At 45.7% G+C, this 17,496-nt stretch overlaps 2 protein-coding genes across 2 annotated transcripts; both read left to right on the top strand.

Annotated features, from left to right (window-relative positions):
* The first annotated feature begins 330 nt into the window (after positions 1-330).
* On the top strand, positions 331-3,803 carry LOC142204275 (olfactory receptor 5V1-like). Its single transcript, XM_075275583.1, has 3 exons — positions 331-366; positions 1,431-1,592; positions 2,883-3,803. Exons 1-3 carry the CDS (start codon positions 331-333, stop codon positions 3,801-3,803), a joined length of 1,119 nt encoding a protein of 372 aa, XP_075131684.1.
* A 2,330-nt stretch (positions 3,804-6,133) lies between these two features.
* LOC142204276 (olfactory receptor 10C1-like) lies at positions 6,134-9,657 on the top strand. Its single transcript, XM_075275584.1, has 3 exons — positions 6,134-6,201; positions 7,066-7,210; positions 8,740-9,657. The coding sequence occupies exons 1-3, from the start codon at positions 6,134-6,136 to the stop codon at positions 9,655-9,657; spliced, it is 1,131 nt and encodes a 376-aa protein (XP_075131685.1).
* The last annotated feature ends 7,839 nt before the right edge of the window (positions 9,658-17,496 follow it).

Here is a 17,496-nt window from a genome sequence, read left to right on the forward strand (position 1 = left end):
AACCCCTTTAAATCAGGTTAACCATGACAACCACAGATGGCATAAGCAATAAGAAATCCAACAGCCCCCACCTTTAACTGTCATTGTGTATGTGTGTGTGATGTGGTAGGACCTTAAAAAATTCACTTTTGTGGCCCTTAATGTGAGTCAGTCAAAATTAAGTTAGAGTCCCTTAAGCTGAGCTACCAGCAGAGATTGAGGCCCTTGATTATATATGACCCAATATACACTCAATATATCTAGCCTCTGTGTACTGTATACAAAAAAACCCAAACATTTGTATACATCACAAAATGCGTAAGGCTAGCGCTAAGGGACGTGAACGAGGACATGCCCCGAGGCGTGGAAATGCAGCTGGGGAGCAAGGTTGCGGTCATGCTACAGTTAGAGGCAGAGGCATGTCCAGAGGCAGAGGACAGCTGCTTCACAGAAGCCAGGCCAGAAACAGCAAGGACCAAGATTTTCCCTGTACTGTCCACTCGCCCAAAACTTGCCCATGTTGGCCACCTCCCTCGATGTTGTGTACAGTAGATTTTGCAACGTATGCGTTGAGGACAATCTGAGTGCGTTTTGCACACTTTGCAACTCAAAACTAAATAGGGGCTCTGAGAAAAGCAACCTGACCACCTCAGCCATGCGCCGTCATTTGTAAGGCCAGCATTGAGCTCAGTGGGATTGAGCAAACACAGGACAATCGTTGGCTGGCGTTGCCGACACTGAATCTTCCACTGTTTCCAGTGCTGGTGCTACAGTCCAGACCACCAGCCTGGACACCTCCACATCTGCCTCTGACACTTTGGGGAGTTCACCCTCATCTGCCCCTTTTCCTGCCTCTGCTCCTTCTCCTGCACCATCATGCGCCTCTTCCCAGCAACTCCCCATCTCCCAGGCGTTTCATTGCAGGCAGAAGTACAGCGTAACCCACCCACATGCCCAAGCCTTCAACAGCCTCATCTCAAAACTGCTGGCTCTGGAGATGTTGGTGTTTATGCTAGTGGAGACTCAGACCTTCCGTGACCTGATGGCAGCTGCGGCAACTCACTATGCTGCCCCTAGCCATCACTACGTCTCTTGGTGTGCCGTCCCTGCCTTCCCAGCCAGCACGTGTCTCATAACATCAGTCAGGCCCTGACTTCCGTGCTTTGCGCTAAGGTCCACTTGACCACCGACACATCGACAAGCGCATGTGGTCAGGGATGCTGCTTCTCTATAGTGACAGGCAGGGTGAATGTAGTGGAGGCTGGGCCCGGCTAGCAAACTGGGGCGGCCTGCGGGAAGTCTGCAGTTCTGGGTCCAAGAATTTACCAGTCCTACTTTACTCTCAGAAGCTCAACCCAAGTGATCTAATGTTTTCTCCACATCCAAGCTGAGCGCCAAAAGTTTAGAATATGATCTGGAGATAAAATCAATTAAATTGATCGTCCTCTTAGTGTTTTTCTCCTACAAGGGACAAATCCAACCTGATCTTTGTGAATCAGAGATGGGATACAAGCCTTAAGTCTGGAAGCCAAAAGTTTGGGGAACATCTTGAGGTCGACATTTACAAAGTGCAATGGATCTATAATCCTTACAGTCTAGATGGTCTCGGCCAGGTTTTTGAATGAGGTTAAGGAAAGAATGCAAGGTGGAATCAGGAACGGTGTCGTGTTCAGCTCTGTCATTATCGGAGCATGGTCAGACCAAGTACTGGAACCAGTTGAGGCCCCCTTATAAAGGCGGAGCACTAAGGCATTCTCAAAAGAGTAATCCATTCTGGTATGAGTATTAGTGCAAAGGGAATAGAAACTATATGACCGATCCGTGGGATGATTAATGTGCCAAAGATCGTACATAGGGCAACGCCGGATTATAGATATTGTGGAAAATGTCACATTTTTTTTACATTTTTTTTAAAACTAAACCAAGGAGTAGCTATGATGCGCCATCTGTCTTCCTTTTGCTCAATCCACTCCTGGCTTTGAGTTTTGAAAATGTTGCATTTTACACAGTTTTTTTTTTTTCAGAAATATGGCGAAGGGATTAAATAAAATTTACAATTCAATTTTCCAAACTTTAAAAGGCTGCGTTTAATTAAGCTGCATTTAAAAAAAAGAAATAAATAAGTTTATTATTTTGGATCTATATATTAAATATTAAAATTTAGAATTCAAATTATGTAATTTTAATTTATTTTTTTTTCTACTTTTTGACTCTTTCACTGATTTAAATAATAAGTAATACATTTAATTTATTTTAATATTTTATTAATTTTCATATCCGTTCGGATTATTTGTAATAAACATGATGACGTCCCCGCAGATTGTCTCTGATTAGAGGAGTGTTACTCGGGGGATGTTCTTGGATCTCTCTCAGGATTTTGCAGGTGTCGGGATCTCTATAAATGTAGCGAGAGAAGGATCACATATCTATATGTATCTATCTATGTATCTATGTATCTATCTATATGTATCTATTGTATCATTCCTATTGTACTGTCCGGACGTGTTTATGGTCCTAGTAATATACTCCGGGGGGCGCTGCCTTATATCTAGGATTGGAGAGGTTTCTAAATTTTATCTTAGAATAAACTCAGAAATGGAAATCCTAAAAAACAAAGCGGAGGTGATTCTCACATCCACAATTACTAAGATTTCTACACTCTTCTCTCCATCTCTCAGTAGGATGAAGGTTTAATTATAGTTTTTTTATTTCATCTCAGATTTGTATTCGTCTCATCTTGATACATAGTAACATCACTGCATAGAACATAGCAATGTTTTTACTGCTTTTTTTAAAGTTTTTTTTTTTTCCACATTTCCTATGTTCACTTAGTTCAGATTTATGGTTAGACCCCGGCACTATTCTACTGTAAATTGTCAAATTGTCCTATTTTTTTCCTCCAGGCAAAACCTACAAATAACGTCACTTCTGTTGATCTTCTCGGGTTCACAAATCTTTCTAACTTGAAATTCCCATTTTTCTCCCTACTGGTTCTTATATACTGTGCAACCATTTCCGGAAACCTTCTTATCATGGTCTTGTATGTAGTGAGTAAATCCCTTCGGTCCCCCATGTACTTCTTCCTTACACAGCTCTCTTTGTGTGACCTCCTGCTGACCACAGATATTGTCCCCGTCCTGCTTCACACTGTCCTACATGGAGGGATTACCATGACTCTCATCGGCTGTATTGTGCAGTTGTATGTCTTTGTTATATCTGAGTCCTCGGAATGTCTTCTCCTGTCGGTGATGTCTTATGACCGGTATGTGGCCATCTGTAACCCGCTCCGCTATCACTCCATCATGAGCCAGAGATTCTGTCTTATGTCTGTTAGTAGTATTTGGCTGTTTGGTTTTATGGTGATGCTGATGTATGTTATCTCCATGTATAACCTGTATTACTGTGGACCGCACATCATTGACCATTTATATTGTGATTTTGAGCCCATAATGCAACTCTCCTGCTCTGATACATCCATAATCCATATACAGATTCTTATCATTGCTGTTTTAAATGGATTTTTCCCTTTCATAGTCATTGTCATGTCCTATGTGTACATTGTCCTTGCCATCCTGAAGATCCCATCCAATACCGGAAGACATAAAGCCTTCTCCACCTGCAGCTCCCACCTCACTGTAGTCTCTATACTTTATGGGGCATTAATCTTTGCCTATATGTTTCCTGCAAAAGGAAAGTCATTGAACTTGGGCAAGGTCTTGTCTCTGATTTATACTGTGGTGACCCCACTGCTTAACCCCATTATATACACCCTGAGGAACAAAGACTTTAAAGACGCTTTCCAGAAGCTCAAACTTGTCCAATAGGGAGGAAGGGGCTCGGATCTGATGTAAGTGACTGGATTAACTGAGTCAGGCAGAGCTTGATCCAACTGGATCCAAAAGCAAGAAGTGGAACGTCCTGGCTTAGATCACAGGATGTTCATCATCATTACAGTTTGCTTCAGTAGGTAAAGTTTGAAGAGTATGGGATCTGGAGCATTATGGGCCTGATAAAGCTTTCAGAAAGCTCAATAACTTCAAAAGGCCATTAGTATTTCCACAGGTAATTATTCTCCCCACCCCACTCCAAATTACAATCACATACAGATACAGGCCACACAAATCTGGTGATTTCAATACTTACCTATTTTTGCCGCAAAGCAATGATATGGCCCCAGGTGTGCACCTCTTCTATTGTCCTCCTCCTATCTGTACACCTCTTCTATTGTCCTCCTCCTATCTGTGCACCTCTTCTATTGTCCTTCTGGCTGTGCTCCTCTTCCATTGTCCTCTTGACTGTGCACCTCTTCTATTGTCCTCCTGGCAGCTCACCTCTTCTATTGTCCTCCTGACTGTGCACCTCTTCTATTGTCCTCCTGGCAGCTCACCTCTTCTATTGTCCTCCTGGCTGTGCACCTCTTCTATTGTCCTCCTGTCTGTGCACCTCTTCTATTTTCTTCCTGACTGGGCACCTCTTGTATTGTCCTCCTGTCTGTGCACCTCTTCTATTGTCCTCCTGTCTGTGCACCTCTTCTATTGTCCTCCTGGCTGTTCACATCTACTATTGTCCTCCTGACTGTGCACCTCTTCTATTTTCCTCCCGGTTGTGCACCTCTTCTATTGTCCTCCTAGCTGTGCACATCTACTATTGTCCTCCTGACTGTGCACCTCTTCTATTGTCCTCCAGGCTGTGCACCTCTTCTATTGTCCTCCCGACTGTGCACCTCTTCTATTTTCCTCCCAGCTGTGCACCTCTTCTATTGTCCTCCTAGCTGTGCACCTCTTCTATTGTCCTCCTGGCTGTTCACATCTACTATTGTCCTCCTGACTGTGCACCTCTTCTATTGTCCTCCCGGCTGTGCACCTCTTCTATTGTCCTCCTGACTGTGCACCTCTTCTATTGTCCTCCTGGCTGTGAACCAGCCAGGAGGACAGTTGTCCTCCTGGCTTTGCGGTACCTCCCAGCTGCTTATCTCTTCTCTTGGCTGCTAAGCTGTGCGCCTGTTCTATTATCCTGCCGGCTACCCTGTCCCCCAACGTGGGACTATTAAAGGATTATCTTATCTTACCTGCACTATAGTAACACAAATGATACAATAAATTGGCCAACAACATGGCCGGAAAGACATTAAAAGAGGTGCACAGTTGGGCAACGCATCAACACTTTGCAGGAAAAATACATACATATGAAATTCCTTATAGCTGGAGAAAATAGTGTGGTGAGGGGGCCTTTGAGATCCCCTGGTTTAGGGAAACTGGTGTGACACCTATAGCTTGTTGTTCTGTGTTTGGCTGGAAGGTCCACAGCACTGGACACACAGTAGAACAGCTATAGAATACTGAGGACCTTCTGACTGAAGACAGAACAAAGTGATGTCACATAATGTGGCTTACTAGTCACCAACACATACTATGGCTCCATTTTGTTTTGCTTTTTTCCCCACACAGTATATGGCCTCCTTTTATTTTGGATCCCACAGAGTATATAACCTCCTTTTTTCCCCACACAGTACATGACTAGGGGACTATAATCTACACTTACCCATGCTCCTCTACAGGCCAGCCTCCAATGCTGCCACCACCAGAGATTTTGTAGCTTGTTATGATGTTAAATTGGTTTCCTAAGAAATTGGAGCCTGACCAAATTAGAGGTGAACTGAAGGTGGACAAGTATATATAGTATCCCTCCAATGTGATGCCTGATCTTTTTATATTCATAAATATTTTTTCCAGAAAAACCAACTATGCGAGGGCCCATAGCCATAGAGTTTATCAGTCTTGACCTAAAATGATGGTACTGAAAATTAAGAAAGTGTGACTGGTTGACGTTGTGTGACTCCTCGAAGCAATGCCCTGATTTGGAGTCATCACCAAGGACCTAACCGTGATCTAGTCGTGATTGGTGAAGGCTAAAGAACACAATATTATTTGTTGCAGGAATCCAGTATTTCACTGACACACATTTCAGCAATTGTGAAACAGTAACTTTGTATGTTTGTAGCATAAAGTCTCCAACAAGCCAGTGTCCCTTCTCAAAGATGGAAGCTGGCATGGAGGGTTATACACATGACGTCACCATACCCCAATGCTTGGCCTCCCCTTGAGTATTGTGTTACTCAGCCTGAGCCCATATACATAGGGTTATACAACAGAGCATGCTCAGCCAACCTCTGGCCGTGTTACTCAGTATGTTTGACATTGAAAGGTTAATTGAACAGGACGGGTAGGCTATGCACATGTAACTACCATATCACATGTAGCATACAAATCAGATATATCCTATGCATTGCAATAAGCAGGTACAGATATCAAATGTTCTACTTGTCAGATGTTATCCTAAGTTACAGGACTACCGACCTAAAGGGAGAACCCAGCCCAGAATATAGATAGGTTTGGGTATAATAAATTACACAGAGTTTTCCTCTTATCACGATATTGTTAATATATTTCTGTTTTTGTCAATATGCAAATTAGCCCTTTAGACAACAATGGAGAAGCCATTGCTCCAAAAAATGTAAGCGGCAGTGTCCACAAAAATGTGGATATCTCGGCAACGGAGACGCTGATACACAAAGTGAATCACCATTTAATGGAGTTGACCCTAACCTATCTATCTGCAGGGCTCACTTTAAAGGATGGGTTCTGCTGACAGACTCCTTCTAAGGCAAACAAAGGGGTTGTTTCCACCACCTTTCAGTTCTGTTACATTCACCACATGTGAAATATCCCATTATTTTCTGATCCATCCACATTCTGGGTCAGATAGAGATGTAACGGCTCTGTAGTAACCAAACACAAAAAGTTCGGTGAACAAACTTTTCTTATTTAACCCCTAATAAATGGAAAGCTCTATAATGACAGTCAGAGTGAATGTAGTGGAGGCTGGACCCGGCTCGCAAACTGGGGCGGCCTGCGGGATGGCTGCGGTTCTGGGTCCTACTTTACCAGTCCTACTTTACTCTCAGAAGCTCAACCCAAGTGATCAAATGTTTTCTCCACATCCAAGCTGAGCGCCAAAAGTTCAGAATTTGATCTGGAGATAAAATCAATTAAATTGATCATCCTCTTAGTGTTTTTCTCCTACAAGGGTCAAATCCAACCTGATCTTTGTGAATCAGAGATGGGATACAAGCCTTAAGTCTGGAAGCCAAAATTTTGGTGAACATCTTGAGGTCGACATTTACAAAGTGCAATGGATCTATAATCCGTACAGTCTAGAAGGTCTCGACCAGGTTTTTGAATGAGGTTAAGCAAAGAATGCAAGGTGGAATCAGGAACGGTGTCGTGTTCAGCTCTGTCATTATCGGAGCATGGTCAGACCAAGTACTGGAACCAGTTGAGGCCCCCTTATAAAGGCGGAGCACTAAGGCATTCTCAAAAGAGTAATCCATTCTGGTATGAGTATTAGTGCAAAGGGAATAGAAACTATATGACCGATCCGTGGGATGATTAATGTGCCAAAGATCGTACATAGGGCAACGCCGGATTATAGATATTGTGCAAAATGTCACTTTTTATTTTATATTTTTTAAACTAAACCTAGGAGTAGCTATGATGTGCCACCTATCTGTCTTCCTTTCTTCCTTTCACTCAATCCACTTCTGGTTTCAGTGGCATCAAAATCTGCCCCCCCCAAAAAAAAAAAAAAACAACGTAAAACTCCTGTTGCTCCGGTGTCCTCCCTTCCGGGTCTCTTCCAGCATTGTGCTAAAGCTGCTGATTGGCCTCAGCAGTCATGTGACCAGTGAGCCCAATGAGAAACTTCAGCACAATATTGAAAGACGCCGCCGCAGCAGATGAACCAGGAGACGGTGAGGACATTGGAGCAATGAGAAGAGGTGAGTAATTTTTTTCCTCCACTGCCTCCAGCTAATTTAAACTTTAAAAGGACTCTCCATTTTTGTCTGGACAAGCCCTTTAACATGCAGAGTTTTTCAAAACACAAACAGTTTATAAAATGTTAAGAAGTTAAATAAAATTTGTAATTCAATTTTTGTTTAACTATAAAATGCTGCGTTTATTTAAGTTGAATTTTTTTAGATATTTATTATTTAGAATTTGTATATTAAATATTAAAATTTAGAATTAAAATTCTGTCATTTGAATTTTTTTTAAATGTATACTCTTTTTTACTGATTTAAATATTCTATAATACATTTAATTTATTTTAATATTTTTTATAATTTAAGTATCCTTTCAGATGATTTACAATGACAATGACAAATGACGTCCCGGCAGATTGTCTCTGATTAGAGGAGTGTTACTCGGGGGATGTTCTTGGATCTCTCTCAGGATTTTGCAGGTGTCTGGATCTCTATAAATGTAGCGAGAGAAGGATCACATATCTATACGTTGTATCATTCCTGTCGTACTGTATGGACGTGTTTACGGTCCTAGTAATATACTCCGGGGGCGCTGCTTTATTCTAGGATTGGAGAAGTTTCGAAATATTATCTTAGAATAAACTCAGAAATGGAAATCCTAAAAAACAAAGCGGAGGTGATTCTCACATACACAATGACTAAGATTTCTACACTTTTCTCTCCATCTCTCAGTAGGATGAAGGTTTAATTATATTTATTTTTTTTAATTTCATCTCAGATTTGTATTCGTCTCATCTTGATACATAGTAACATCACTGCATAGAACATAGCAATGTTTTAACTAATTTTTTTAAAGTTTTTTTTTTTTACATTTTCTACATTGGCACTATTCTGGTGTAAATTGACAAATTGTCTTTTGTTTTGTTTTTTTCCATCAGGCAAAACTTACAAATAACGTCACTTCTGTTGATCTTCTCGGGTTCACAAATCTTTCTAACTTGAAAATCCCATTTTTCTCCCTACTGGTTCTTATATACTGTGTGACCATTTCAGGAAACCTTCTTATAATAATCTTGTATGCAGTGAGTAAATCCCTTCGGTCCCCCATGTACTTCTTCCTTACACAGCTCTCGTTGTGTGACCTCCTGGTGACTATGGACATTGTCCCCGTCCTGCTTCACACTGTACTGAATGGTGGATTTACCATGACTCTCATCGGTTGTATTGTGCAATTTTCTGTTTTTGTTATGTCCGAGTCCTCGGAATGTCTTCTTCTGTCAGTGATGTCTTATGACCGGTATGTGGCCATCTGTAACCCCCTCCGCTATCACTCCATCATGAGCCAGAGATTCTGTCTTATGTCTGTTAGTAGTATTTGGCTGTTTGGTTTTATGGTGATGCTGATGTATGTTATCTCCATGTATAACCTGTATTACTGTGGACCACACATCATTGACCATTTCTATTGTGATTTTGAGCCCATAATGCAACTCTCCTGCTCTGATACAACCATAATCCATGTACAGATTCTTATTATTGGTGTTTTGAATGGATTTTGCCCTTTTACAGTCATTGTTATGTCCTATGTGTACATTGTCCTCGCCATCCTGAAGATCCCATCCAATATTGGAAGACACAAAGCCTTCTCCACCTGCAGCTCCCACCTCACTGTAGTCTCTATACTTTATGGGGCATTAATCTTTGTCTATATGTTTCCTGCAAAGGGAAAATCATTGAACTTGGGCAAGGTCTTGTCTCTGATTTATACTGTGGTGACCCCACTGCTTAACCCCATTATATACACCCTGAGGAACAAAGACTTTAAAGACGCTTTCCAGAAGCTCAAACTTGTCTAATAGTGAGGAAGGGGCTCGGATCTGATGTAAGTGACTGGATTAACTGTGTCAAGCAAAGCTTGATCCAACTGGAACCAACAGCAAAAAGTGGAACATCCTGGCTTAGATCACAGGATGTTCATCATCATTGCAGGTTGTTTCAGTGAGTAAAGTATGAAGAATATGGGATCTGGAACATAATGAACTTGATAAGGCTTTCAGAAAGCTCAATAACTTCAAAAGGCCATTAGTATTTCCACAGGTAATAATTCTCCCCACCCCACTCCAAATTAGAATCACATACAGATACAGGCCACACAAATTTCAATACTTACCTATTTTTCCTACAAAGAGCTGAAGTGGCCCCAGGTGTGCACCTCTTCTATTTTCCTCCTGGCTGTGGACCTCTTCTATTGTCCTCCCGGTTGTGCACCTCTTCTATTGTCCTCCTGGCTCTGCACCTCTTCTGTTGTCCTCCCGGTTGTGCACCTCTTCTATTGTCCTCCTGACTGTGCATCTCTTCTATTGTCCTCCTGGCTGTGCACCTCTTCTATTGTCCTGCTGACTGTGCACCTCTTCTATTGTCCTCCTGACTGTGCACCTCTTCTACTGTCCTTCTGGCTGTGCTCCTCTTCTACTGTCCTCCTGACTGCGCACCTCTTCTATTGTCCTCCTGACTGTTCTCCTCTTCTATTGTCCTCCTGACTGTGCACCTATTTTATTGGTCCTCCTGGCTGTGCACCTCTTCTATTGTCCTCCTGACTGTGCACCTCTTCTATTGTCCTCCTGGCTGTGCACCTCTTCTATTATTCTCCTCACTGTGCACCTCTTCTATTGTCCTCCTGACTGTGCACATCTACTATTGTCCTCCCAGCTGTGCACCTGTTCTATTGGCTGCTATGCTGTGCACCTGTTCTATTATCCTGCCGGCTACTCTGTCACCTGCACTATAGTAACACAAGTGATACCATAGATTGGCGACAACATGGCCGGAAAGACATTAAAAGAGGTGCACAGTTGGGCAACGCATCAACACTTTGCAGGAAAAATAGGTAAATATGAAATTCCTTATAGCTGGAGAAAATAGTGTGGTGAGAAGCCCTATGAGACCTTCTGGTTTAGAGAAACTGTTGTGACACCTATAGCTTGTTGTTTTGTCTTTGTCTAGAAGGTCCACAGCACTGGACACACAGTAAAACAGCTATAGAATACTGGGGATCTTCTGGCTGAAGACAGAACAAAGTGATGTCACATAATGTGGCTTACTAGTCACCAACACATAATATGGTTCAATTTTTTTTTTGTTTGCCCCCACACAGTATATTGCCTCCCTTTGTTTTGGATCCCACAGAGTATATAACCTTCTTTTGTGTCCCCACACAGTATATGACTAGGGGACTATAATCTACACTTGTACCCATGCTCCTCTCCAGGCCAGCCTCCAATGCTGCCACCACCAGAGATTGTGTAAATTGTTATGATGTTAAATTGGTTTCCTAAGAAATTGAATCCTGACCAAATTAGAGGTAAACGAAAGGTAGACAAGTATATATCCCTCCAATGTGATGCCTGATCATTTTATATTCATAAATATTTTTTTTTTCCAGAAAAAAACAACTATGCAAGGGCCCATAGCAACAGAGTTTGACCTAAAATGATGGTACTGAAAGTTAAGAAAGTGTGACTGGTTGACGTTGTATGACTCCTGGAAGCAATGTCCTGACTTGGAGTCATCACCAAGGACATAACCGTGATCTAGTCGTGATTAGAGATGAGCGAACAGTGTTCTATCGAACTCATGTTCGATCGGATATTACGCTGTTCGCCATGTTCGAATCTAATCGAACACCGCGTGGTAAAGTGCGCCATTACTCGATTCCCCTCCCACCTTCCCTGGTGCCTTTTTTGCTCCAATAACAGCGCAGGGTAGGTGGGACAGGAAATACGACACCGGTGACATTGAAAAAAGTAGGAAAAACCCATTGGCTGCCGAAAACATGTGACCTCTGATTTAAAAGAACAGCGCCGCCCAGCTTCGCGTCATTCTGAGCTTACAATTCACCGGGGACGGAGGTTTCCGTCCAGCTAGCTAGGGCTTAGATTCTGGGTAGGCAGGGACAGGCTAGGATAGGAAGGAGAAGACAACCAACAGCTCTTATAAGAGCTAAATTCCAGGGAGAAGCTTGTCAGTGTAACGTGGCACTGACGGGCTCAATCGCCACAACCCAGCTGTCCCAGGATCCTGAATGGAATACACTGACAGTGTATTCCCGTATACCCTATATATACACCCCCGATCCCCGTTCCAACGGTGTGCCCCCCACCTTCACCCCAGAAATACACTGGAAGTCCCCTAGCAATAGAATTGGGGCTATATACACCCACTATGTTTGCTACTGCCATATAGTGCCATTATCTGACTGGGAATGCAAAGAATATATTGGGGTTACAAATACCCTTATTTCTTGCTACTGCCATATAGTGCCAGTTTCTGACTGGGAATTCAAAATGCGCAAGGCTCCCGGAAAGGGACGTGGACGAGGCCGTGGGCGAGGTCGGGGGAATGGTTCTGGGGAGCAAGGTAGCAGTGAAGCCACAGGGCATCCCGTGCCTACTCCTGTGGGGCAGCAAGCATTGCGCCGCTCCACAGTGCCAGGGTTGCTTGACACATTAACTAAACTGCAGGGTACAAACCTTAGTAGGCCCGAGAACCAGGAACAGGTCTTGCAATGGCTGTCGGATAACGCTTACAGCACATTTTCCAGCAGCCAGTCAGCCTCTGCCTCCTCTCCTCCTATTACCCAACAGTCTTGTCCTCCTTCCTCCCAAAATTCCCAATCTTCACAGAACAATAACCCCAACTGTCTCTGCTCCCCAGAGCTGTTCTCCGCTCCTTTCATTGTCCCTCAACCTGCCCCTCCATTTCGCGATTCCACGGACCTAACAGACGAGCATCTGTGTCCAGATGCTCAAACACTAGAGTCTCCTCCATCTCTGTTCGATTTGGTGGTGGATGACCAGCAACCCACCCTCATCGACGATGATGTGACGCAGTTGCCGTCAGGGCATCCAGTTGACCTGCGCATTGTGCGGGAGGAGGAGATGAGACAGGAGTTGGAAGAGGAAGTGGTGGATGATGAGGACACTGACCCGACCTGGACAGGGGGGGTGTCAAGCGGGGAAAGTAGTGTGGATGTTGAGGCAGGTGCAGCACCAAAAAGGGTAGCTAGAGGCAGAGGTCAGCAGCTTAGGCGAAGCCAGGCCACACCCAGAATCTCCCAAGATGTTCCAGTTCGTACCCAGCCCCGAAAAACTCCCACCTCGAGGGCACGTTTCTCGAAGGTGTGGAGTTTTTTCAATGAATGCCCTGAGGACAGATATAGTGTTGTCTGCACAATTTGCCTCTCGAAATTGATTAGGGGCTCTGAGAAGAGCAACCTGTCCACCACTTCAATGCGCCATCATTTGGAATCCAAGCACTGGAATCAGTGGCAGGCAGCAACGGCAGGACAAAGGCCGCCCGCCGTTCAAGCCACTGCCTCTGCCTCTGCCACTGCTCACAGTGCTGGCGATGCACTCCAGAGGACGAGCCAGGACACCACTTCATCTGCCTCCGCCACTTTGTTGACTTCTTCCTCATCCTCCCCTGTTCCTGTCTTATCTCCTTCTCCTGCACCATCAAAGGCACCATCAGGCGCTTCTTTACAACAACCCACCATCTCTCAGACATTGGAGCGGCGGCAGAAATACACTGCTAACCACCCACACGCGCAAGCCTTGAACTCCAACATCACTAAACTGCTGGCCCAGGAGATGTTGGCGTTCCGGCTTGTTGAAACTCCCACCTTCCTGGACCTGATGGCAACTGCGGTACCTCGCTATGCCGTCCCTAGCCGTCACTACTTCTCCCGGTGTGCCGTCCCCGCCTTGCACCAGCACGTGTCACTCAACATCAGGCGGGCCCTTAGTTCCGCGCTTTGCACAAAGGTCCACTTGACCACCGACGCGTGGACAAGTGCATGCGGACAGGGACGCTACATTTCACTGACGGCACACTGGGTGAATGTAGTTGAGGCTGGGACTGCTTCCCAAACTGGCCCGGTGTACCTCGTCTCCCCACCTAACATTCCTGGCAGGGACACGAGAAGAACACCCCCCTCCTCCTCCTCCTCCATCGCCTCCTCCTCCGCCACCGCCTCCTCCTCCGCTGTTAGATTGACCCCAGCTACGAGTTGGAAACGTTGCAGCACTGGCGTTGGTAGACGTCAGCAGGCTGTGCTGAAGCTGATCAGCTTGGGGGACAGACAGCACACTGCCTCCGAGGTGAGGGATGCCCTCCTCGATGAGACGGCAATATGGTTTGAGCCGCTGCACCTGGGCCCAGGCATGGTCGTTTGTGATAACGGCCGGAACCTGGTAGCAGCTCTGGAGCTTGCCGGACTCCAACATGTTCCATGCCTGGCCCATGTCTTCAACCTAGTGGTGCAACGTTTCCTAAAGAGCTACCCCAATGTTCCAGAGCTACTGGTGAAAGTGCGGCGCATGTGCGCCCACTTTCTCAAGTCAACAGTAGCCGCTGCTAGCTTAAAATCTCTCCAGCAACGCCTGCATGTGCCACAACACCGGCTTTTGTGCGATGTCCCCACGCACTGGAACTCAACGTTTCAGATGTTGAATAGAGTGGTTGAGCAGCAGAAACCTTTGATGGAATACCAGCTACAAAACCCTAGGGTGCCACAAAGTCAGCTGCTTCAGTTTATCATCCATGAGTGGCCATGGATGAGAGACCTTTGTGACATCCTACGGGTGTTTGAGGAGTCCACAAGGAGGGTGAGCTCTGAGGATGCGATGGTGAGCCTTACAATCCCGCTCTTGTGTGTTCTGAGAGAATCCCTGATTGACATCAGGGATAACTCAGATCACACAGAGGAGTCAGGGATAGCATCCGATCCGTCACAGCTGGAGAGTAGGTCCACACATCTGTCCGCTTCACTGCGTTTAATGGAGGAGGAGGAGGAGGAGGAGGAGGAGGAGGAAGAAGAGTTGTCCGATGATGTGATGGTGATACAGGAGGCTTCCGGGCAACTTCGAATCGTCCCATTGTTGCAGCGCGGATGGGTAGAAAGGGAGGATGAGGAGGAAATGGAGATTGAACTTTCCGGTGGGGCCAGAGGAGTCATGCCAACTAACACTGTGGCAGACATGGCTGAGTTCATGTTGGGGTGCTTTACAACCGACAAGCGTATTGTCAAAATCATGGAGGACAACCAGTACTGGATCTTTGCTATCCTTGACCCCCGGTATAAAAACAACATCTCCTCTTTTATTCCGGTAGGGGGGGGGGGCAATCGCATCAATGCTTGCCACAAGCAATTGGTGCAGAATATGATGGAGATGTTTCCAGCATGTGACGTTGGCGGCAGGGAGGGCAGTTCCTCCAGTAGGCAACCAAGTTCTCACCGGTCCACACAAACAAGGGGCACACTGTCTAAGGTCTGGGACACCCTGATGGCACCCCCTCACCAAAGTGCCGCCACGGAGGGTCCTAGTGTCACCAGGCGTGAGAAGTATAGGCGCATGTTGCGGGAATACCTTTCCGACCACAGCCCTGTCCTCTCCGACCCCTCTGAGCCCTACACGTATTGGGTGTCGAAGTTGGACCTGTGGCTTGAACTTGCCCTATATGCCTTGGAGGTGCTGTCCTGCCACCAGCGTCCTATCTGAGAGGGTGTTCAGTGCAGCCGGTGGCATCATCACTGACAAGCGCACCCGTCTGTCAGCTGAGAGTGCCGACCGGCTCACTTTGATAAAAATGAACCACCACTGGATAGAGCCTTCATTTTCGTGCCCACCTGTGTAAAGCACCCCAACATGAAACTCCATGTCTGTACTCAACCTCTCCAATTCCTCCGCATCCTCATACTCATCCACCATAAGCGTTGCACAATTCTGCTAATACTAGGCTCCCTCCACCCTGATTTCCCCCAACTCTGCTGGTTAGAGGCTCCCTCCACCCTGATTTCCCACAACTCTGCTGGTTAGAGGCTCCCTCCACCCTGATTTCCCACAACTCTGCTGGTTAGAGACTCCCTCCACCCTGATTTCCCCCAACTCTACTGGTTAGAGGCTCCCTCCACCCTGATTTCCCCAACTCTGCTGGTTAGAGGCTCCCTCCACTCTGATTTCCCCAACTCTGCTGGTTAGAAGCTCCCTCCACCCTGATTTCCCACAACTCTGCTGGTTAGAGACTCCCTCCACCCTGATTTCCCCCAACTCTACTGGTTAGAGGCTCCCTCCACCCTGATTTCCCCAACTCTGCTGGTTAGAGGCTCCCTCCACTCTGATTTCCCCAACTCTGCTGGTTAGAAGCTCCCTCCACCCTGATTTCCCACAACTTTGCTGGTTAGAGGCTCCCTCCACCCTGATTTCCCACAACTCTGCTGGTTAGAGGCTCCCTCCACCATGAATTTCCCAAAACTTGGCTGTTTAGAGGCTCCCTCCACCATGAATTTGCCCAAACTTGGCTGTTTAGAGGCTCCCTCCACCATGAATTTGCCCAAACTTGGCTGTTTAGAGGCTCCCTCCACCATGAATTGGTCCAAACTGGGCTGGTTAGAGGCTCCCTCCATCATGAATTTGCCCAAACTGGGCTGTTTAGAGGCTCCCTCCACCATGAATTTGGCCAAACTGGTGCTTTTAGAGGCTCCCTCCACCATGAATTGGTCCAAACTGGGCTGGTTAGAGCCTCCCTCCACCATGAATTTGGCCAAACTGTGGTTTTTAGAGGCTCCCTCCACCATGAATTTGGCCAAACTGGGGTTTTTAGAGGCTACCTCCACCATGAATTGGTCCAAACTGGGGTTTTTAGAGGCTCCCTCCACTATGAATTGGTCCAAACTGGGCTGGTTAGAGGCTCCCTCCTCCATGAATTTGCCCAAACTTGGCTATTTAGAGGCTCCCTCCACCATGAATTGGTCCAAACTGGGCTGGTTAGAGGCTCCCTCCACCATGAATTTGGCCAAACTGTGGTTTTTAGAGGTTCCCTCCACCATGAATTGGTCCAAACTGGGCTGGTTAGAGGCTCCCTCCACCATGAATTTGCCCAAACTGGGCTGTTTAGAGGCTCCCTCCACCATGAATTTGCCCAAACTGGGCTGTTTAGAGGCTCCCTCCACCATGAATTTGCCCAAACTGGGGTTTTTAGAGGCTCCCTCCACCATGAATTTGCCCAAACTCTGCTGTTTAGAGTCTCAATCCACCCTGACTTTCAAAACAAATGTTGGTGCCAACCTCAACTTACTACAAGGGCCAAATTCACTGCTGGTGACAAGCTCTCCTCACTGCAAGTGCCAAATACACATGTTTCAAGGTGTTTTCCTACTGTCTGAGAGGTGGTATTGAGTGTGTAAAGTGTGTAGTTGTTAGGCTGTGATGTTGGGGTAATAGAGGGTCTTTGGTGTGTTAGATGCCCCCAGACATGCTTCCCCTGCTGTCCCAGTGTCATTCCAGAGGTGTTGGCATCATTTCCTGGGGTGTTATAGTGGACTTGGTGACCCTACAGACACGGATTTGGTTTCCTCCTTAACGAGTATATGTTCCCCATAGACTATAATGGGGTTCGAAACCCGTTCGAACACACAACATTGAGCGGCTGTTCGATTCGAATTTCGAACTTCGAACATTTTAGTGTTCGCTCATCTCTAGTCGTGATTGGTGAAGACTAAAGAACACACTATTATTTGTTGCAGGAATCCAGTGTTTCACTGACACACATTGTGAAACAGTAAGTTTGCATGTTTGTAGCATAAAGTCTCCAACAAGCCAGTGTCCCTTCTCAAAGATGTAAGCTGGCATGGAGGG

The sequence above is a fragment of the Leptodactylus fuscus genome, chromosome 5 (assembly GCF_031893055.1).
Source record: "Leptodactylus fuscus isolate aLepFus1 chromosome 5, aLepFus1.hap2, whole genome shotgun sequence".
NCBI lineage: Eukaryota > Metazoa > Chordata > Amphibia > Anura > Leptodactylidae > Leptodactylus > Leptodactylus fuscus.